The sequence below is a fragment of the Oratosquilla oratoria genome, chromosome 30 (assembly GCF_046742065.1).
Source record: "Oratosquilla oratoria isolate Oo_2021 chromosome 30, ASM4674206v1, whole genome shotgun sequence".
NCBI classification, from domain to species: domain Eukaryota; kingdom Metazoa; phylum Arthropoda; class Malacostraca; order Stomatopoda; family Squillidae; genus Oratosquilla; species Oratosquilla oratoria.
In genome coordinates this window covers 44,394,829-44,418,402 of record NC_134806.1, presented here as the reverse complement: position 1 = coordinate 44,418,402, position 23,574 = coordinate 44,394,829, and the positions used below count along the sequence as shown (strand labels likewise).

At 40.4% G+C, this 23,574-nt stretch overlaps 1 protein-coding gene across 6 annotated transcripts; it reads left to right on the top strand.

Moving 5' to 3' along the window:
• The first annotated feature begins 14 nt into the window (after nt 1-14).
• Nucleotides 15-23,043, top strand: LOC143041128 (uncharacterized). Of its 6 annotated transcripts, none has more exons than XM_076212875.1 (5): nt 65-123; nt 8,178-8,821; nt 8,994-9,699; nt 10,833-10,945; nt 21,028-23,043. In XM_076212875.1, the coding sequence occupies exon 5, from the start codon at nt 21,436-21,438 to the stop codon at nt 22,138-22,140; it is 705 nt and encodes a 234-aa protein (XP_076068990.1). In that variant the 5' UTR covers nt 65-123; nt 8,178-8,821; nt 8,994-9,699; nt 10,833-10,945; nt 21,028-21,435; the 3' UTR covers nt 22,141-23,043. The 6 variants fall into 6 exon arrangements, with proteins under 6 accessions (XP_076068989.1, XP_076068992.1, XP_076068990.1 ...); XM_076212876.1 differs by having other exon boundaries at nt 109-123; nt 8,266-8,821; XM_076212877.1 differs by lacking the exon at nt 8,178-8,821 and having other exon boundaries at nt 49-123.
• Nucleotides 23,044-23,574: the final 531 nt, after the last annotated feature.

The window sequence follows — 23,574 nt, the reverse complement described above, 5'->3', positions numbered from 1 at the left end:
ATAGCAATTGCTCCTTGGGCTGAGAATTATTGTAAACACATACATACACACAAAACTAAATAGTGCTAGATACAAAGACGGAACAGCAGAAGAGTAGCTCCCCTTCCCGCAAGATTCAACTAGGTAAATACACAGTTAAATGAAAACAAATACTCGTACAGACAAGGGGCAGGTCTTCTAGGTACAATTGTTCCTGAAAGCAGAAAGATTTCGGGGTAAATATAAAATTGCTTGCCAGTCTTTTGGATGCAATTCTTATCTAGACTACAGTATTATGGGTATAATATTATGAATATATCATTCATTGGATCGTTATCATGATTTTATGTTGAATCCCATAAGTAAGTACCGCAAATTAATAGTATCAATGAAAAAATTGCATATTTTTGGCTGGGAGAATAGCACACAAGTCTGAATAAAGTTATGAACGGCACTGGCCATCATAATCCATTTTATGATTTGTGTGTCGGAAAGAAGCATTAATTTGCCCTAACATATTTATGAGTGAAGTGGCAAATACTAGGTATAAGATGATAAGTAGTTTGATTGGTCTATTAGCATATTCAGCAGTACGTGACTTGCCGGAATGTTCAGAGCTGCCCTATGAAGAGAGGTGCAAATTCCTTGGCTTACAGATGCTGGAGGACAGAAGAAAATGCGGAGACACGATTGAAGTCTATAGGCTTCTTCACGGATATGAGGACATTCCCTACACCAAGTTTTTCAGCCTCAGCACAACTGGACTCAGGGGCCACAGTTACAAATTAGTTGTTCCGGACCACTGGAGAACTTCGCTCAAGGGAAACTGGTTCACAATCCGTACATTGCGTGAGTGGAATCATTTGCCAGATCATGTAGTGACTGCACCGTCAGTATCAACTTTTAAAACTAGGTACGACAGGCACAAAGGGTATGAGCAATCAAATACCGGCACAATATTTTAAGAGGTGGGGATCCAACAAGAAATATTCTTATTTCCCCACTAACCAATACTAGGTAAGCAACTGTAGTTTTTGGTAATCTAATGCACCAGAGATAAGTTTGTGAGTTCATGTCTTTGCTTGATATCTGAATAAATTCCCCAGTCACCAACTACCTTGTTAGCTAGGTCAACTACCACCAGAGGCGCCACTGTCGATGACGAACACAATAATGCATCATTTTAAGTGCACGCCATTCAAATGGCCAAATTTATATACCGCGGGAAGTTTCATTCATAAAAATGTTATGTGGGTGTATTTACTATGATCATAGTAAATTTCAAACAATCACATCAGTTACATGTCGGTACTTAAAAACATAAGATAAACATGGCGGGCTGCATTCAGCAGTACAGACGCTCCTCAACTTACGTTTTAGTTACGTTCCGAACGGCCGAACGTAAGTTGAAAATGAACGTAAGTTGTTACTGTACTATACATCTGTAAATTCTATTACTGTATCTTATAAAACACCCCTAAATCATTAATTATACACATAACTTTGTAAAATAATAACATTAATTTCAAATAAATTAAATTCAAGCAACATAAATTGAGATGGTGGAGGAGGAGGAGGCAAGGCACGTTCAGTCTGTCGTTTGTACCATGTAAACAATGGACGCAGCGTCATGCGTAAGTATCATTTGAACTACGGAGAGCGCGCTAAACTAAAAAATTCACTCAAAAATATTTTTTTTACAGTCAGTTCAAATGTAAAACGAATGAACGTAAGTAGAGGAGCGTCTGTAAATCGAAAATTTGTTTATGTTTCAGGGTGAAAAATGAGCTAAAAATCCAGTGTATTGGCAACAGACCTAAATGAATTGAAACTACTAGTCTTGTGGATTATTGTAATACCAAAACAAAGGCAGGGTGTTACGGAAGAGCTGAGAAATCGGTGGTACTAATTAGTTTTTTATCTATCGGGTCGGATTATCGGATAACAACAACGTCAAACGCATTGCGACATTTCAACCACCGATGTAGACGTGTACTGGTACTCTAACCTACTGTAAGGTAGTATAATCCAGTTATATCTTGCTATTGAACATTGTGTGAATAACTGTACTTGCTGATATGTCATTCCTGGGGCCGTATAGTGAGAAGTTAAAGTTTGGCATAAAGGATGCAAACTTCCTGAAAGATTGCAATCGGCTAAACATCAGCCATGTGAACAATGGTACTGTCCATGAGATGTTTAACTTCATAAAGAAACACAGACATCCTTGGAAAGCTGTTTACTGTGCACTCAGCCATCAAATGCCAAGTCTGAATGAAGTAACTTAGGTTAACCTCAGGCAATCATTCCACAGGGTGTCTGAGCAGAGAAAAAGGAAGCATGGTGAGGTCCGGACAATTTTTTTTTTCAAAATTATATTGCCCACCCCAGAAATCTGCATCTGCAGCTCTGGCTACAACTGAGGCTGTGCATAGTGCAAGTAGCTCTGATGCAGATCAGATTCCTCAAATAACTGCAGATTTCAATAGTGTAGCAGAGAAGGAAGCATTAGGGAAATTAGCTGTAGAGTGTAGGGAACTGAGCAACCTTAAACTGAAGCTAGAGTGTGAGAACATAGACCTGTCTCATAAGCTGAATGAATGCAGGCAAGAGATAATAGCTCTAAGGCAACTACACCCTAGTCGAGCAAGACAGGCCTTGAAAAGAAAAGATTCATCAGTAGCATCGCGGAAGGGAAAGTATGCTGTGATGAAGAAACTCAAGAAAAATCCTCAAATGCACAATTTTACATAAAAATTTAGCTTATGGTTGCATTGTTTGACCTATTTTCTTTAAAATGTGTAATTTCCATGTAATTTGATCAAAGATAAGTTACGTTTTTATCCTCTGCAAAATTACCGACCATAGCTACGAATACCGTCCAGCCCACCATCTTGTCTATGATCACTGGTGGTATGGATCAAACTGCACTCTAATAAGTTTCTTTCTATTATTAGTGTAATAGACATATAGTTGAATTATTTGAACTATTTTCTTTAAAATTGTGATTTTCATGTAATTTGATCAAAGAGAAGTTACGTTTTCATCCTCTGTAATATTACGGACCACAGCTAAGATAGTCCAGCCCGCCATCTTTGATCACTGGTGGTATGGATTAAACTACACTCTATTAAGTTTCTTACTATTGTGTTATTAGTGTAATAGATTGCATATAGTTCAATTATTTCAACTATTTTCTTTAAAATGTGTGATTTTCATGTAATTTGACGGTATTCGTAGCTGTGGTCGGTAATTTTGCAGATGGATAATTCAAATTGCATTGTACTCATAGCGACTTTCTGCATCCCATGAGAACTACTTCAGCTCAAATATCAGGAATTCCATTTTCATGTTGACCTAGCTAACCTTGTCCCTGACGGACTGAGAAATTTTGTGGAATGTAAATTTAATTAGGAATGTTTGCATTCATGACAGGAAATGCATACTTTAGCAAAAGTAAATGAGGCAAGAGAGCTTAAAACTCATAGGTGCTGGCATTTTTTAGAAGTAGTAGAGCTTGTGTTTGGATTAGAAATGGAATGAGTGTGGTTTGAGGTAAAGGTGGGACTTTGTCAGGGATGTGTTATGTCACCCTGGCTGTTCAATTTATACATCAGTGGGGTGGTGCAAGAGGTAAATGCAAGGGTAGTGGGTCAGGGATTGGGAATGGTTAAAGAAAATGGAGAAAAGTGGGAGATAAGGCAGTTGTTTGCTGATGACACTGCGCTTGTAGCAGGATCAGAGGAGGGATTGAGGAAGTTAGTGACAGAGTATGGGAAGGTGTGTGAAAGAAGGAAGTTGAAGATAAATGTGGGTAAAAGTAAGGTGATGAGATGCACAGGGGAAGAAAGTGGCAGCAGACTGGAAGTGAGTATTAAAGGGGGCAAGGGAGTATGTATGAGAAATAAATTGATGCAGCCCAAAGGGATTTCTCCCCATCCTCTCCTTTTCTGCATGAGGGGACAGAAAGGGGGGGGTCACTAGATAAATGAAGTGGCCTGCTTCTGACCCAGGACAGTGGACAAGATGCAGGGATGACCCATCATTCAGGAGGTGCCAAGATAAGAGAGAGGGTAGAGGGGAGTGGAGTATGTAGGAGATGAAATGGGTGGGAGTGGCTTCTATGCCTTTTTCTTTTGGCAACCTCCCATGTAAGGGGGAAAAAGCCTTTGGTATATGTATGCACACCTGTGACTATGATTACTTTGTTTACTTACTTGGTAATATTCAGTAGGAAGCTTCATTTGGTCAGGCCAGCACATAGTGTCTGCTTCCATCTATCTTCTGCCTTGATTAGTGAATTCTCTTGGTTAGGCATCCCGGGATAAAGTATTAGAAAATTAAATATTAATTTTGTAAATTGTAATACCTCAATATAATATAATTTTTCTCAGTATTTTTTTTTTAGAAGTGCACACCATTAGAAAAAGAGGGTCTGGAAGTTTTCGGACCAGCACCCTAAGGTTTGGGTCTTTTAATGTGCATGGATGTGGTACAGATGAGAGTAAGAGGTAAGAGATAGGTAGTATGTTTGTGAGAAGAAAGGTGGATGTGTTGGCCTTGAGTGAAACTAAGTTGAAAGGGAAGGGTGAGTGTAAGTTTGGGAGTGTACGTGGGAGGATATCAGGAGTGAAGAGAGGGCAAGGGAGGGAAGGGGTGGCTATTCTAGTAAGTGAAGAGATAGGTAAACATGTAGTGGAGTGGAAGGAGGTTTCCTCAAGGATAATGTGGATGAAGGTGAAACTGGGAAAGGAGATGTGGGTCTTTGTAAGTGCATATGGGCCTGGCAGTGAGAAGAGTGTAGAAGAAAGGGAGGCTTTTTGGATAGATTTAAATGAGTGCATAGAGGATTTAGGAAGAAATGTCAATGTAATAGTACTGGGAGACCTTAATGCTAGGTTAGGAAATGGTCCAATTGATGGAGTGGTTGGGAAATGTGGAGTTCCAGGAAAGAATGGTAGTGGAGAGTTGATGGTGGAAATGTGTCTAGAAAGAGAGTTGATGATAGCAAATACAGTGTTTCAGAAGAAAGTCAAGCATAAGTACACATGGTAGAGGGTGGTGGAGGGAAGGGTGGTAGATAGAGCACTAATGGATTATGTAGTGGTAAATAGGACTATGATAGGAAGAGTTAAGGATGTACATGTGCTAAGGGGAGAGGGTGGAGGAATATCAGATCATTTTTTGGTGGAAGGTAAGTTGAGAGTGGAGGATAGATGGAGAAAGAGGAAAGGGACAAAAGGTAGGGAGTTTCTTAGAGTGAACTCTTTGAATGAAAAGGAAAAGGAGAAGGAGTACGTAAAGAAGCTGAAGGAGGAGTGGGAGGGAGTGAAGGATAGAGTAGAGGTAGGTGTGGAGGAGGAATGGGGATGGTTCAAGGAGGGAGTCATAAAGTGTGCAAGGATGGTGTGTGGAACAAGAAGGGCAGGAGGAAATAGAAGAAAGGGTAGTGAATGGTGGGATGAGGAAACAAAGAAGGTTGTAGAAGAGAAGAAGCGAGCTTTCACAGATTGGTTACAAAATAGAACAAGGGAGTCTTATGAGAGGTACAAAGAAAAGAAAAGAGAAGTAAAGCAAAAGGTAAAGGAGGCAAAGAGGAGAGCAGATGTGAAGTGGGGTAAGAGTATGACAGAAAATTTTGAAAGTAATAAAAAGATGTTTTGGAAAGAAATTAAGAGAGGAAGAGGAGGCGAATCAAGTAGAGAAGAAAAGGTAAAAGGTGCAGATGGAGAGATGATAATGGAAGAGAAGGCAGTAAGGGGAAGATGGGCAGAATATTTTAGGGAGTTGCTAAATGTGAAGGAGGATAGGGAGGGAAACATAGCTGCAGTGGGAAATGCTAAGAAAATGAGAGTGATGAGTGAGGAGAATGGAGGAGAAATAAGGAAGGATGAGGTGAAGGCAGTTGTTAAGATGATGAAAGCAGGTAAGGCACCTGGTCTGGATGGATGCCATGCAGAATGTCTGAAAAAGGGAGGTACAGTGATGGTGGACTGGCTGGTGAGGTAATTTAATGTTTGTTGGAGAGAGGGTAGAGTGCCGGAGGAGTGCGTGTATAGTTCCTCTTTACAAAGGAAAAGGGGACAAGTGTGAGTGTAGTAGTTTCAGAGGGATTAGCTTGTCAAGTGTAGTTGGGAAGGCTTATAGGAGGATCTTGATTGAGAGGATTAGGAGAGGAACAGAAGGAGTAATTGGCGAGGAACAGTGTGGATTTAGGACAGGTAGAGGTTGTGTAGATCAGATCTTTGTGGTAAGACGGATATGTGAGAAAGCTATAGGAAAGGGGAAGGATGTTTTTTTGGCTTTTATGGATCTGGAAAAGGCTTATGATAGGGTAGACAGAAAGGCACTGTGGGAGGTTATGCAGATATACGGGATAGGAGGAAAGCTTCTGGGAGCTGTCGAGTTTTTATGAGAGTAGTAGAGCTTGTGTCAGGGTTGGAAACGGAGAGAGTGAGTGGTTCGAGGTAAAGGTGGGACTTCGTCAAGGATGTGTTATGTCACCCTGGCTGTTCAACTTATACATGGATGGGGTAGTGCGAGAGGTAAATGCAAGGGTGGTGGGTCAGGGATTGGAGATGGTTAAAGAAAATGGAGAAAAGTGGGAGGTGAGCCAGCTGTTGTTTGCGGACGATACTGCGCTTGTGGCAGGATCGGAGGAGGGATTGAGGAAGCTGGTGGCAGAGTTTGGGAGAGTATGTGATAGAAGAAAGCTAAAGATAAATATGGGTAAAAGTAAGGTGATGAGATGTACTGTACAAGGGGTGAAAGTGGCAGTAGACTGGAAGTGAGCATTAAGGGAGAGCGACTGGAGGAAGTGGATAGTTTTAGATACTTGGGTGCAAATGTGGCAGGAAAAGGTGGAGGTAGAATGTAGATTGAGAGAAGCGAGTAAATGCCTTGGTGGATTAAAGAGTGTAATGAGGAATAGACATTTGGGAATGGATGCTAAGAGGAGACTGTATGAAGGAGTGATTGTGCCAACAGCACTGTATAGGGCAGAAACATGGAACATAAGAGAAGAAGAGAGGAGTTTGAATGTGTTTGAGATGAGGTGTCTGAGAAGTATGATGGGGGTTACTAGGCTAAATAGAGTGAGAAATGAGGAGGTGAGGAGGAGAACAGGGGTGGAAAAGGAGCTGGGAGATAGGGTTGATGAAAGAATATTAGGATGGTTTGGACACATGGAAAGAATGAGTGAAGAAAGACTAGTAAAAGAGGTATGGAAGGCAGATGTGGAGGGAGTGAACATGAGGGGACGTCCTAGGATGAGGTGGATGGATGGGGTGAAGGGGGCTTTGGGGAAGAGGGGAATGTCTGTTGAGGAAGGACGAGAGAGGACAGAAGACAGGGGTGAATGGAGAATGATTGTATATTGATGATGTTGTGATTGCATGAGGTGGAATGGGCGGGGGGATGGGAGGTAAGGTAGTATGTGTGAGCAAAATTTGACGCAGCCCGAAGGGATTTCTCCCCGTCTTCTTTTATGCAATGGAGGGACGGAGAGAGGGGGTCGCCAATTTAATGAAGTGGCCTTGCTGTGGATGTGCTGTGTCTTGCGACACTGCTTCTGACCCAGGGCAGTGGACAAGGTGCAGGGATGACCCGTCATCCAGGAGGTGCTAAGATAAGAGGGAGGGTGGAGGGGTGTGGAGTGTATTCAGGGATGGAATAGGTGGAAATTATTTTATGCCTTTTCCTTTTTGGCTACCTCCCTTGTAAGGGGGAAAAAGCCTTGGTATATGTATGTATGTAAATTGTAATACTTCAGTGTAATATACTTTTTTTGGTATTTTTTAGAAGTGCACCTACGCGATATAGTATCAGAAAATTAGATATTAATTTTGTAAATTACAATACATTAAGGTATTTTTTAGAAGTGCACACCTATGTGGTATAGCATTAGAAAATTAAATATTAATTTTGTAAATTATAATATAAGAATACCCCGCTATTCTAAAGTTTGATAACCAAAGATTCACTCTCTCGAAAATTAATATTTAGGGGAGCAGTTTTGCAATCCAAATGCCCCTCTTCACTCTTTCAAATTTGAAATTGGCACTGAAGTTGGTTTTGTTGCAAGGTGGCACACGCGGTTAAGTGGGTGTGTTGTTTTCCGTGCATCTGTTTTCCTGCTCTCGGATTAATTCACTTGTGTGACCTCCATCCTACTGAGAGGATCTGTGGCCTTTTCCCAGGATTTGTGCTTCTTTCCAGTGTTCTATGTCTTCAGTTTGTGAAAAATATCCAGTTGTGATTCATCCTCTTCCCTTTCTGCTGGAAAAGGCAGCACAAATGCAAAACTCTGACCAAGAAATTGGAAGTTGTGAAGTGACACGAGGCAGGTGCTGGGCCTACCAAGATCGGGCATGAACTTGGGATGCCTGTATCAACAGTCACTATGATTGTCAAGGAAAAGGAAAAATATAAAGAAACGGCTACAAAAGCTGCCAATCCTCAGTCAGTGATGGTGAAGAACAAGGAATGCCAGGATGGAATGCATGGAATGCCTACTTGCCAAGTGGACAGAGGATAAAGTTCAGGAACACCAATCTCTGAGCCAAGCTATCATTCAAGAAAAAGCACACTATTTGGCATTCCCTTTTGGATATACCTGAATCATTGATGGAGGAATTCAAGGCAAGCAGGGGATGGTTTGATCGGTTTAGGAAGAGGACATCACTGCGCAGTGTAAAACTTCAGGGCGAATCTGCTTCAGCCAATACCGAGGCAGCTTCAGTTTACCCTGAATTGCTGAAGAAAATCATCAATGAAGGTGGCTACACTTCGAGACAAGTTTTCAACATTTACGAGACTTATATTGGAAGAAAATGCTTAACAGGTAATAGAAGTTGGTTTGGTTAAGCTACATATTTTTTTTTCATAGGGCTTAGCTTATTATATGAAAATTTTATGATATGTATTTTGCTGCATACTTCATGAAAATGTTATGTGAAAGGACAATATTTTTTTTTTTTTATTAAAGTTAGCCAATGTGTGTGGTTTGTTTTCAGGACCTACTTGTTCAAGGAGGACAAAAGTGCTCCAGGTTTTAAGGCTGCAAAAGACAGGATAACTTTCTGTGGATTTTCATTGCTCGACTGTTCTGCCCTCACAAAAGAAATTGTTGATCTCGCTAGCCCAAAGCTTGGCGATAATGAAGAGGTGCTTGTGAACGATGTTGACAAGCTTCTGGACTCACATGACAAGGAAATGACAACAGAGGAGCTCTTGGAACTTATAGAACAGAAAAAAATTATGAAAATAAACTAGGGTTGCCAGTAACAATCCACTCACTCCCCCTTCCAAATCTTGAACTCATCATAAAGCAAACAAATGAACTGTGTGACCTCATATTCACTATAGATCCAGATGCTGAAAGAAGCTTTAAAATTCGAAATCAATTTCTAACATCACATGTTACAAAGAACTCCACAATCAGACAAAAAACTTTGGCTAAACAGACTAAGATCTCTGATTTCTTCAAGCCAAAAGGTTCCTCTGTGTCATCTGCAAGCACCTCTCAGTCGTCTCCAGTCATTTTGCTTTTTAGAAAGACAGCAGATTCTTGGCCCACAAACAAGAAAAAAATCTACTGACTCATCGCCATCTCCAGCTGACTCAATCCCATCTCCAGCTGACTCTCATCACCCAGACAAGATGGAGCCTGCTTGCTCATCTCCATCCTCGTCTAGCGAGCCTGAAATTCTCTAAATCGTCGTAAGTGAATTAACCTTGTTCGCATAGTTATGATTTTGTTTACTGTATTTTCCGGCTTATAATGCGCATCGGGTTATAATGCGCACCCATGGACTTCGTTATCTCAGTACACAGATAGCGCGCATCAACGTATAACGCGCATGCCAGATCGCATTTGTCTATAATGCAGTTTTACCTCGGTATTTATATCATGTGAAAGAGCTTACATTGAGAAGTATTTTTCATTGGCTAGAGCCACCACTGGGAAATCTGTTGATTTGTCACTAAATTAAGTGTCAATTTAGGCATCAATCAGGACACAACTAAGAAAAAGTCGGAACTACATGTACCGGTATATGACTCATGTTGTGCGTTGGTCCCTTATTACTTTGTAGCTTAAATAGAAAATTTTTGGGATTTTTACAGAAAATGCTCTTTATATCTTGAGGAAATAATTCGTCTTTACCATTTTTTTTATCTAATACTGAAACAAACTACAGACTGTTTCGTTTTAGCTTTGAACCTGCAATGACAGTGGTGAAATAGGACAGTCTCTCATCGAGGTGACGTTTAGTTAATATAACTCCCGAAAGAGGGTGTTGTAGTCAGGTGTTTGACACGAGTTTATGAACGGCCGCAACGGAATTTGTACCATACCTAAAGTGAAGCAACAAAGCCAACATAAAAATTCAAACTAAGATGCTGTGAACATGGGCAAACATCATGAATATTGATCATGTTTCATGGTGTTTAGGCCTATTTAAACATGAAAAATAAGATTCGATAGATACCTACCTATACCAAATATTTATATACGGTAGCCCATGCTGGCGTATTCTTTCATGTCACCATGGCTGTTCTTCTTGTTCTCACGGAACGTCACGGAGAAGTGTGCCTCCCGACTTTGTGACGGCCAACATCGTCACGTTGTGAAAAAATTACACACACAGCCGCAGAATTTTTATCGTAGGCCGTAGATAATGCGCACCGCCGGATAACCCGCACCCTCCATTTTTAGGCCCTTCCAACGGAAAAAAGTCACGCACTATACGCCGGAAAATACGGTAATCGTAATTTGATCTATTATGTAGCCTTTTATTTGCAACAGTAAATAAACACAAATATCGAGACTTTCCTTCTTTTTCCCCTTCTAGCCATGCAGTAACTGGCAACTCAATGGAACCTCCCATGCTGCCTCCCTCCTGCGCTGCCTCCTACACAGCTGTTTGATGCCTGCCTGGCTGCCTTGAGACCACCACACATCTATGTACATATACTCACCAGCATTTTATGTTTATTTTATTTGCATTAAATTTCCAAAGAAAACAAGATATTTTGTTTTTTATTATGCTTTTCTTGGGGGAGGAGATAGATAGTTAATGGAAGTCAGTAGAGAGCTTGGAACGTATTGTCTCCTTTTATTAACATTCTTATGAGAAAAATTGCTTCAATATCGAATAGTCTTTCAGGAACCTATCCCATTCAGTTATTGGGGTATTCCTATACATCAGTGTAATAAATATTTTTCTTGTGGAAATCATACATATACCAAGGCTTTTTCCCCCTTATAAGGGAGGTAGCCAAAAAGGAAAAGGCATAAAATCATTCCCACCCATTCCATCCCTGAATACACTCCACACCCCTCCACCCTCCCTCTTATCTTAGTAGCACCCCCTGGATAAGGCGGGTCATCCCTGCACCTAGTCCACTGCCCTGGGTCAGAGGCAATGTCGCAAGACAGCATATCCACTGCAAGGTCGCTTCATTAAATCGGCGACCCCCCCTCTCCGTCCCCCCATGCATAAAAGAAGATGGGGAGAAATCCCTTTGGGCTGTGTCACATTTTGCTCACACATACTACCTCACCCCCCATCCCGCCCATTCCACCTCATGCATCACAACATCATCAATATACAACCATTCTCCATTCACCCCTGTCTCCTGTCCTCTCTCGTCCATCCTCAACAGACATTCCCCTCTTCCACAAAGCCCCCTTCACCGCATCCATCCACCTCATCCTAGGACGTCCCTTCATGTTCACTCCCTCCACATCTGCCTTCCATACCTCTTTTACTAGTCTTTCTTCACTCATTCTTTCCATGTGTCCAAACCATCCTAATACTGTTTCATCAACCCTATCTCCCAGCTCCCTTTCCACCCCCGTTCTTCTCCTCACCTCCTCATTTCTCACTCAATCTAGCCTAGTAACCCCCATCATACTTTTTAGACACCTCATCTCAAACACATTCAAACTCCTTCTCTCTTCCTCTCTTATGTTCCATGTTTCTGCCCCATACAGTGCTGTCGGCACAATCACTCCTTCATACTCCTTAGCATCTATTCCCAAATGTCTATTCCTCATTACACTCTTCAATCCACCAAGGCATTTACTCGCTTCTCTCAATCTACATTCTACCTCCACCTTCACTCCACCTTTTCCTGCCACATTTGCACCCAAGTATCTAAAACTATCCACTTCCTCCAGTCGCTCTCCCTTAATGCTCACTTCCAGTCTACTGCCACTTTCACCCCATGTACATCTCATCACCTTACTTTTACCCACATTTATCTTTAGCTTTCTTCTATCACATACTCTCCCAAACTCTGTCACCAACTTCCTCAGTCCCTCCTCCGATCCTGCCACAAGTGCAGTGTCGTCAGCAAACAACAGCTGGCTCACCTCCCACTTTTCTCCATTTTCTTTAACCATCTCCAATCCCTGACCCACTACCCTTGCATTTACCTCTCGCACTACCCCATCCATGTATAAGTTGAGCAACCACGGCGACATAACGCATCCTTGACGACGTCCCACCTTTACCTCGAACCACTCACTCTCTGCATTTCTAATCCTGACACAAGCTCCACTACTCTCATAAAAACTCTTGACAGCTCCTAGAAGCTTTCCTCCTATCCCATATATTTGCATAACCTCCCACAGTGCCTTTCTGTAAGCCTTTTCCAGATCCATAAAAGCCCCCAAAAAACATCCTTACCCTTTCTTATAGCTTTCTCACATATTTGTCTTACCACAAAGATCTGATCTACACAACCTCTACCCGTCCTAAATCCACACTGTTCCTCACCAATTACTCCCTCTGTTCCTCTCCTAATCCTCTCAATCAAGATCCTCCCATAAGCCTTCCCAACTACACTTAACAAGCTAATCCCTCAAAAACTACTACATTCACACTTGTCCCCTTTTCCCTTGTAAAGTGGAACTATACAGGCACTCCTCCAGTCCTCCGGCACTCTACCCTCTCTCCAGCAAACATTAAATAACCTCACCAGCCAATCCACCATCACTGTACCTCCTTTTTTTAGACATTGTGCATGGCATCCATCCAGACCAGGTGCCTTACCTGCTTTCATCATCTTAACAACTGCCTTCACTTCATCCTTCCTTATTTCTCCTCCATTTTCCTCACTCATCACTCTATTTTCTTAGCATTTCCCACTGCAACTATCTTTCCCTCCCTATCCTCCTTCAGTGCCGAGGTACACATCGTGCAGGCTGCACTACACCCTATATGCCAACAACTTTGATACCTCATCAAAGATTACTTATTAATATATGTAAATATTTGCCAGAAGGTGATTACTGTATATATTTTTTGTATCACTCGCACTAGTGGGTGATAAACTACAAATAATTCCTTCAGTTATGATTCGAGAGTGTCCTGTGTGTCACTAGTACTCTGTACATAGCTACACTTTTGTACTAGGTTTGACGCTCCTTGAGTGTAATAAATTGATTAAAACAAAAAAAAAATATCCTTCACATTTAGCAACTCCGTAAAATATTCCGCCCATCTTCCCCTTACTGCCTTCTCTTCCATTATCATCTCTCCATCTGCACCTTTTACCTTTTCTTCTCTACTTGATTCGCTTCCTCTTCCTCTCTTAATTTCTTTCCAAAACATCTTTTTATTACTTTCAAAAATTTCTGTCATACTCTTCCCCACTTCACATCTGCTCTCCTCTTTACCTTCTTTACCTTTTGCTTTACTTCTCTTTTCTTTTCTTTGTACCTCTCATATGACTCCTTCGTCCTATTTTGTAGCCAATCTGTGAAAGCTCGCTTCTTCTCTTCTACAACCTTCTTTGTTTCCTCATCCCACCATTCACTACCCTTCCTTCTATTTCCTCCTGTCCTTCTTGTTCCACACACCATCCTTGCACACTTTGTGACTCCCTCCTTGAACCATCCCCATTCCTCCTCCACATGCTCTACTCTATCCTTCACTCCCTCCCACTCCTCCTTCAGCTTCTTCTTGTACTCCTCCTTTTCATTTAAAGAGTTCACTCTAAGCACCTCCCTACCTTTTGTCCCTTTCCTCTTTCTCCATCTATCCTCCACTCTCAACTTACCTTCCACCAAAAAATGATCTGATATTCCCCCACCCTCTCCCCTTAGCACATGTACATCCTTAACTCTTCCTATCATAGTCCTGTTTACCACTACATAATCCATCAACGCTCTATCTACCACCCTTCCCTCCACCACCCTCTCCCATGTGTACTTATGCTTGACTTTCTTCCGAAACACTGTATTTGCTATCATCAACTCTCTAGACACATTTCCACCATCAACTCTCCACTACCAGTCTTTCCTGGAACTCCACATTTCCCAACCACTCTATCAATTGAACCATTTCCTACTCTAGCATTAAGGTGTCCCAGTACTATTACATTGACATTTCTCCCTAAATCCTCTATGCACTCATTTAAATCTAACCAAAATGCCTCCCTTTCTTCTACACTCTTCTCACTGCCAGGCCCATATGTACTTACAAAGACCCACATCTCCTTTCCCAGTTTCACCTTCATCCACATTATCCTCGAGGAAACCTCGTTCCACTCCACTACACGTTTACCTATCTCTTCACTTACTAGAATAGCCACCCCTTCCTTCCCTTGCCCTCTCTTCACTCCTGATAACCTCCCACTTACACTCCCAAACTTACACTCACCCTTCCCTTTCAACTTAGTTCCACTCAAAGCCAACACATCCATCTTTCTTCTCACAAACATACTACCTATCTCTTCCCTTTTACTCTCATCTGTACCACATCCACGCACGTTAAAAGACCCAAACCCTAGGGTGCTAGTCGGAAAACTCCCAGACCCTCTTATGCCTTTACTTTTTCGTTTAGGAATGTCCCCTGTGGGGCTACAGGAAGAAGGATGCCTAGTCCCACTCCCCGTCCCTTTCTTCTCGCCTCTTACGATCCAAGTGGAAATACTTGGTGGCAGTATTCTTTTCCCCCACCACAGGGAATTCCCCCACAGCAGAAAATGAATACTCAGAGAAATGGTACAGGACAGCAGCAAGGGGTTGGGGGACAGCATAATGGAGGGACAGTCGTAGTATAACGAAACACCTCAAAGTGAATTCCAAACTGAAACCTGTGAAAAGTCTGGGGTAAACTTAATCACTACGGTAAATATAACAAAAGAAAGACTTAAAAGGTGTATAGAAAAACTCAAAGTTTATAAAACACCAGGGCCTGACGGTTGGTATCCAAGAATCTTAAAGGAAATGAAAAATGAGATTGTTGTTCCATTAGAAATTATTTTCAAGAAATCCATCATATCCGGAGATGTCCCAAGAGAATGGAAGCTAGCTAACATTACTCCCATATTCAAAAAAGGTGACAAAAAGAAACCAAATAACTATAGGCCTATAAGTTTGACTTCAGTCGTAGGAAAAATAATGGAAACTATTATCAGAGATGCTATCGAACATCATTTAGAAAGTAACCGTTTGATAAATGATAGCCAGCATGGTTTCAGACGGAAACGTTCTTGCGTGACTAACTTACTCGAATTCTACAACACAGTTATCTCGAATTATGACAAAAGAAACAATATAGATTTAATATACCTAGACTTTGCAAAAGCTTTTGATACCGTCCCACACGAAAGACTACTTACTAAACTAGCTTTGCATGGAATAAGTGGTAGCCTATTAGGTTGGACTAGTAATTGGTTGAATGGTCGAAAACAGAGAGTTGTTTTAAATGGAAAAACTTCTGGATGGAAAAGTGTTGCAAGTGGAGTTCCTCAGGGTTCTGTTCTTGGGCCACTTCTATTCATAGTATATATAAATGATATAGACCATGGACTAAAATCTACTGTTTCCAAATTTGCTGATGATACAAAACTGTGCGGAGTGGCAAATGATCACTCAAACCAATTACATATTCAAGAAGATTTAGATAAATTACAGCAATGGTCTGAAAAGTGGCTAATGAAATTTAACACAAGTAAATGCAAGGTAATGCACATAGGTAAAAATAACAGTAAGTACGATTACAAGTTATTTGGAAATTCGTTAACAAAAGTGGATAGTGAAAAAGATCTCGGCGTAATTATCAGTAACGACCTCAAATCATCCAAGCAATGTATTTCAGCCTCTGAGAAAGCAAATAAGATTCTGGGACTGATTGCGCGATCTTTTGATTTCAAAAGTCCATCACTCATTAACAAGCTATATAAATCGTTAGTTCGTCCACATTTAGAATATGCTGTTTCCGTATGGTCACCGAATCTCATTAAAGATATTAACAGACTGGAAAAAGTACAACGGCGAGCCACAAAACTGATTCCAAATATCAAAAATATATCATACGAAAATCGACTAAAGCACATGAATCTGTTTTCCCTAAAAAAGCGTAGACTCAGAGGTGACTTGATACAGGTCTTTAAGATTTTAAAGGGAATTGACAACATCAAAAGTGACAAAATTTTCACATTGAATGAGAATCAGACAAGAAACAATGGTCTCAAACTGTCCGGAAATAGATTCAATTTGGAAGTAGGTAGAAACAACTTTGCCAACCGTGTAGTTAATGAATGGAATAAACTTCCTGCACAGGTATTGCAATGTAGTTCAGTTCGAAGCTTTAAGAATCATTTAGATAAATACCTAAGTAAGATGCTGTAATGATTATAATTTATTTGTTTTTGTTTTGTTATCATTTGTCTGTCTGATTTTCATTTATCATTAGTTATATGTCAATTTATTATTTACTATTTACCTGTTTGTTTATTATTTTAACTATACCTATGCATTCATTTATGTATTTTATTTGTTATTTACATTATTATAGTCTTTATTTATTACTTTATTAATATGATTTTTTTTTTCTTCTTTTTTTTTTGCATCCGACCTAGATATGGATCAAAAGGTCTCCTGTCGGCATGCTCCGCCTTTGTAATCCTTTGTAATTTCTCTATGAAGAGTTTTCCTCTATCATAGACAAAATGATGTGTGGCTCTGGTCCATAGGGGCACCCCATATAGACCCTAAAGTATCAACTGCATGCTACTTTGCCACAACAACAAGCAGCCAATACCCCATACTGAAGGAATTTCTCCCTGTCTTCTCTTTTTCTGTATGAAGTGATGGACAGGGTGAAGTTGCCGATTAAATGAAGTAGCCTTGCTTTGGATGTGTTGTGTCTTGGTGTATTAATTCTGACCCAGGGCAATGGGTAAGATTCAGGAATGACCCATCATACAGGAGGAGCCATGAAGAGATGGAGGGAGTGAGGGGTGGTTAAATGAGTATGAAATGGGTGGGAGTTGAATTATGCCTTTTGACTTTGGCTACTTCCCTTTAAATGGGAAAAAGCATTTGCTATATATGTATTACCACACAAATGTTGCAACCAGTTAGGTAGATGTGAAAGAGATCCTGAAAGATGACTGGGTTTGTGTATGTAATGCCTCTGTGTTTCATCAAGTTGTAGGTTGAAAACGTTAGCACTAGTTCTCCCATAAGTGTCATTTTGCTACTTCCACATTCAGTGGGGTTGCTTCTTTGATAGCAGTTCTTGCCAAAGAACAGCATAGTTATTTATTGTTTTTCATAGGTATTATAGATAGATTTTTCTATTTGGCAAGCAGGTATTTTACTAAAGGTGACAAGAACACATGGATAGTACCTCTACAATTCCTTAAATCACTCTTGTTGTGTTTTGCTAATTAATGACACAGGTACACCATATATCTTTAATGTGAATTGCATCACTTATTTCACTCAGGTGAGTGAGATGAACTGAATGAACCTTCCTAGAGAAGGTAATTTTTAGATTCGGGTCTTGTGAGCAATATTAAAATAAGACTGCCATGACCAGCTGGGGCATACCCGCCTTCCAATTCTCATGACTAGATGAAAAAAACAAAGGGAATTGAGTATGAAATGGTTTGTGTACAAAACATCCAAAGTCCTATGATAACATCTCTCAGAAATTTAGATGTCAGTCTTATGATTTTTTTTTTTTCTTTTTTTTTTTCCAGAAGGGTATCTATCAAAATTTCTCTGGGAAAGATATCCATAGATTCTATGTCATTGTCGTACAACAAAGGGAATCCAGCAACATCTGTAACACGGTTATCTCATGAGTCATCATGAACATCAAGTGATGACCCATACAGGAGAGAAGCCTTTCCTGTGTGACCTGATTGATGCAGCTATCTCACCAGTGGTTAATTTTAATGTGCAACGACCCACACAAGAAAGAAGCCATTCCAATATTACCTGTGCAGTTCACTTTTTTAAAAATGGGTGCCCTCAAATGTCTTGTAATGACCCACACAGGAAAGAAGCTTTTCTAATGTGACCTTTGTAATGCAACTTTCTCACAAAAGTTTAATCATAAATGTCACACAATGGCCCATACAAGAGAGAAGACTTCCCAGTGATTCTGCTTTCTCACTAAAGCATGATCTCAAGTGTCAAGTGATGATCCACACAAGACACCCTTTCCAATGTGACCTGTGTGATGCAACTTTGTCAAGAAAGGGTCACCTCGTATATCCAGTGTAACCTTTAGAATACAACTTTCTCACACCTCATAGATCACCTCGTATATCTCATGAAGACCCACACATGAGAAAAACCTTTCCAGTGTGACCTGTGGAATTCTGCTTTCTCTCAAAACTGTGATCTCAAATGTCACATGATGACCCACAGGAGAGAAACCATTCTAGTGTGACATGTGTGACTCAACTTTAAAAAAAAAAGGCATTTCTCAAATGTCACACGATGACCCATGCAGGAGAGAAACCTTTCCAATGTGGCTTGTGTAATTCTGGTTTCTCACAAAAGGGTTATCACATTTTGACCCACACAGGAGAGAAGCCTTTCCAATGTGACTTGTGTGATTGTGCTTTCTCATTCAAGGTTAGTCTCAAAAATAACATGATGACCCACACAGGAGAGAAGCCTTTCCAGTGTAACCTGTGTGATTATGCTTCTATACGGAAGTATAATCTCAGATATCACATGATGACCCACACAGGAGAGAAGCCTTTCCAGTGTGATTTGTGTGATTCTGCTTTCACACAAAAGGGTACTCTCAGATATCACATGATGACCCACACTGGAGAGAAGCCAAACCAGTGTAACCTGTGTAACAAAACCTTAAAAAAGGGTGACTTCAAACGCCATATAATGACCCATACAGGAGAGAAGCCATTCCAGTGTGACCTGTGCAATAAAGCTTTTGCACGAAAGGGTGATCTCAAACGTCATATTATAACCCATACAGAAGAGAAGCCTTTTTTAGTGTAACCTTTATGATGTAACTTACAAGAGATATGATTTTACCCACTCTGGAGAGAAGCCTTTTCCAGGATCAGAGGAGGGAATAAGAAAGTTAGAGATGGAATTTGGGAAGGTATGTAAATGGAGGAAGTTGAAGGTAAATATGGATAAAAGGAAAGTGATGAAATTACAAGGGGAAAGGATGGCATCAAAATGGAAGTGAGTATTAAAAGAGAGAGGGTGGAGTAAGTGGATAGCTTTAGATACTTGGGAGCTCCTGTGGTGGGAAAAGGGGGGAATGGAGGTGAAGATAGAGAATGTAGATGGAGAGAAACAAGTAAATGGTTTCAGGGATTAAAAAGTAATGAGAAAGATATTTGGGAATGGATCCTAAAAGGAGATTGTATGAAGGGGTGATTGCGCCGTCAGCACTGTATGGGGCAGAAACATGGAACACAAGAGAGGAAGAGGTTAATTGTGTAGGAGTTACTAGGCTGGAGAGTGAGAAAAGAGGAGATGAGGAGGAGAGAGGGGATGTGGGAAAGGAGTAGGGAGATAGGGTTAATGAAAGAGTATTGGGATGGTTTGGACACACAAAGAATGAGTAAAGAAAGATTATTAAAAGGAGTGTGGAAGGCAGAGGTGGATGGAATGAACAGGAGTGGGTAACTGAGGATGAAATGAATGGATGGGGTAAAAGGGGCAATGAGAAAGAGTGGGGTGTCTGTTAAGAAAGGGAGAAGACAGAAGATAGGGGTGAGTGGAAAAAGGTTATATATGGATGATGCTGTGATGCATGGAAGGGAGTGTGTGGGGGATGGGGGGCTTAGGGAGTGGTTATGTGTGAATGATGTTTTGATTCATACTGAAGGAATTTCTCCGTCTTCCCTTTTTCTGTATGAAGTGACGGACAGGGGGAGGTTGCCGATTAAATGAAGCAGCCTTGTTGTGGATGTGTTGTGTCTTACTGCATTGATTCTGACCCAGGGCGGTGGGTGATATACAGGAATGACCCGTCATACAGGAGGAGCCATGAAGAGATGGAGGGAGTGAGGGGTGGTTAATGAGAGTGAGTATGTGCGGATGAAATTGGCAATAGTTGAATTATGCCTTTTGACTTTGGCTACTTCCCTTTAAATAGGAAAAAGCCCTTGCCATATATATGTATTACTGCACAAGAGTTGCAACCAGTTAGGTAGATGTGACATAGATCCTGAAAGATGACTGGGTATGTGTATATAATGCCTCTGTGTTTCTTCAAGCTGTAGGTTGAAAACAGCACTAGTTCTCCAATTACTGTGTCATTTTGCTACATCCACATTCAGTGGGGTTGTCTCTTTCATAGCAGTTCCAGCCTGAGAACATCATAATTGTTTATTGTTTTTAATAGGTATTACAGATAGATTTTTCTATTTGACAAACAGGTATTTTACTAAAGGTGATAAGATAATATGTCTACAATTCCTTAGATCATTCTAGTTGTGTTTTGCTCAAAATAATAACACATTTAAAGCAATGTGAATATCATCACTTATTTCACTCAAATGAGTGAGATGAACTGAATGAACCTTCCTAGAGTAGAGTAGGTAATTTTTAGATTTAGGTCTTGTAAGCTATATCAAAATACAACTGCCATGACCATCTGGGTCATTCCCCCCCTTCCAATTCTCATAACCAGATGAAAAAACAAAGGGACTTGAGTATGAATTGGTTTATGTACAAAACATCCACATTTCTATTATTACACCTCACAAAAGGTTAGATGTCAGTCTTATGATTATTTTTTTTTCCAGGAGGGTATCAACATAGATTCCATGTCATTGTCATACAAAAAAGAGAATCCAGTGTGACATCTATAGCGCAGCTATCTCATGAGTCATCTTGAATATCAGGTGATGACCCACACAGGAGAGGAGCCTTTCCAGTGTGATGTGATTGATGCAGCTATCTCACCAAAGGTTAATCTTAAATTTGCAATGACCCATGAGAGAAGCCTTTCCTATGTGATTCTGCTTTTTCACTAAAGTGTGATCATAAATGTCAAGCAATGACCCACACAAGATCCTTTCCAATGTGACCTGTGTGATACAACTCACAAAAAGATCACCTCGTAGATCATATGATGACCCACGCGAGGGAAGCCTTTCCAATGTGACCTGTGGGATTCTGCTTTCTCTCAAAACTGTAATCTCAAACGTCACATGATGACCCATACAGGAAAAAAAACATTCCAGTGTGATGTGTGCGATTCAGTTTTCTCAAAAAAGGCGTTTCTCAAATATCACATGATGACCCACACAGGAGAGAACCCTTTCCAGTGTGAGGTGTGTGATTCTGTTTTCTCAAAAAAGAGTTATCTTAAACATCACATTATGACCCACACAGGAGAGAAGCCTTTCCAGTGTGACTTGTGTGATTCTGCTTTCTCATTCAAGGTTGGTCTCAAACATCACATGATGACCCACACAGGGGAGAAGCCATTCCAGTGTGACCTGTGCAAATCAGCATTTTCACGAAAGGATCATTTTAAATCTCACATGATGTCCCACACAGGAGAGAAACCTTTCCAGTGTGACCTGTGCAATTCAGCATTCTCAAGAAAGGATCATCATAAATATCACATGATGACCCACACAGGAGAAAAACCTTTCCAGTGTAACATGTGTGATTCTGCTTTCACACAAAAAGGTGATCTCAAATATCACATGATGACCCATACAGGAGAGAAGCCAATCCAGTGTAATCTCTGCAACAAAGCTTTTTTAAAAAATGGTGACCTCAAACGCCACATAATGACTCATACAGGAGAGAAGCCATTCCAGTGTGACCTGTGCAATAAAGCTTTCTCACGAAAGAGTGGTCTCAAACGTCACACAATGACCCATACAGGAGAGAAGCCTTTTTAGTGTGACTTGTATGCTGTAACTTATTCACAAGAGATATGATTTTACCCACTCTGGAGAGAAGCCTTTTACAATGTGACCTGTGTGATACAGCTTTTTTTTCAGGTAAGGAAGATTTCAAATATCACATGATGACCCACACCAGAAAAAGGCCTTTCCAACAGGACCTATGATGTGGACTATTCTTGTGTAAGCGTGTTCTGAAATAGCACTTGATGCCCCACATGGACAGAAGCCTTGCTACTATGACCTATGTACTGCATCTTTCTCATGAAGGAGCAGTATCAAACAGCATATGATAATCAACACAGGAGAGAAGACTTTCCTACATGACTAGTGCGCTGCAACTTTCTCAAGAGATGCTTTCAAAAGTCACATGATAACTAGCACAAGAGCAAAGCTTTCTAGTGTGGCATTGCATTGTACATTTCTATATAAAGACTGGAGCTGTGTGGGGAGTTGTTAGATTCAAACTCACACCGATGACATTTAAGGTAGAAATGAATATGACATATTCCTCGGGGGGAAAATATATATACTTGGGTCTTTTTTTATTCTTTCTAACAAGATCTTTAAACACAGGTGCTCTGTATTAACAAGTACCATATGAAATTATTAATATGTATTGAACAGTGCTGTGGTAAAGCCCTACACACACCAGTGGAATTGTTTAAGTGGATGTTTTATAAGACCAGAAGATTTGATATCTGTTCATTATCTCAATTTGTATTCGTTGGAAATGATCTAATTTAAGCTTGAATTTGATGTTATAGGATCCATAGAATGCCACTTTACATTTAAAAAACAAACAAATTGATTAAATAAATTACTAAACAAACAGATTAGTGAATGACTGTATCACCATTAGTATTGTGAAACTTAAATATAAAGAAATTACAATTGAAATACTGTTTTGTTGCAATACTTAAATGCACCCTTTATAGGCCATGCTCACCTTATCAATTGCCATTTTCATTTGTATATGTGACATGACAAGCTTGGATAGTTTAGTCCCTCAGTTGCAAAGGAACATGTAACAGTGGGTTCAGTAGAAATAAAAGCAGGTTAGTGAAATGCATTGTGGGGACACTGAGGACAATAGATTGTCTTCAGTGAAGAAGAGACTAGAATAGGGCACAGTGACTTGAATATTTTTGTTTGATTACCTACTCTCCACACCAAAGTTGTGAATTTTCCTGTGACTTTTTTATTGGCCACCATGAAATGATTGTGACTTTTTGATTGTAGCCAGATTTGTGATTTTTTCTGACTTTATTACCATACACCAACAATATAGCCTAAGCTGGAACAATACAAAAATTTAAATCTATGTATGATAATTGGATGATAAGGACAGAGGCCATGTTGAAACTTGCATAAATGTATACTAAGTGTACACATGAACCAAATATACACATGGGGGAACTATCAATGGGT

What these genes read in the sequence shown, in the direction of transcription:
- LOC143041128 (XM_076212874.1), top strand. Translation starts at nt 21,436, where the DNA reads ATGATGACCCATACAGGAAAAAAAACATTCCAGTGTGATGTGTGCGAT.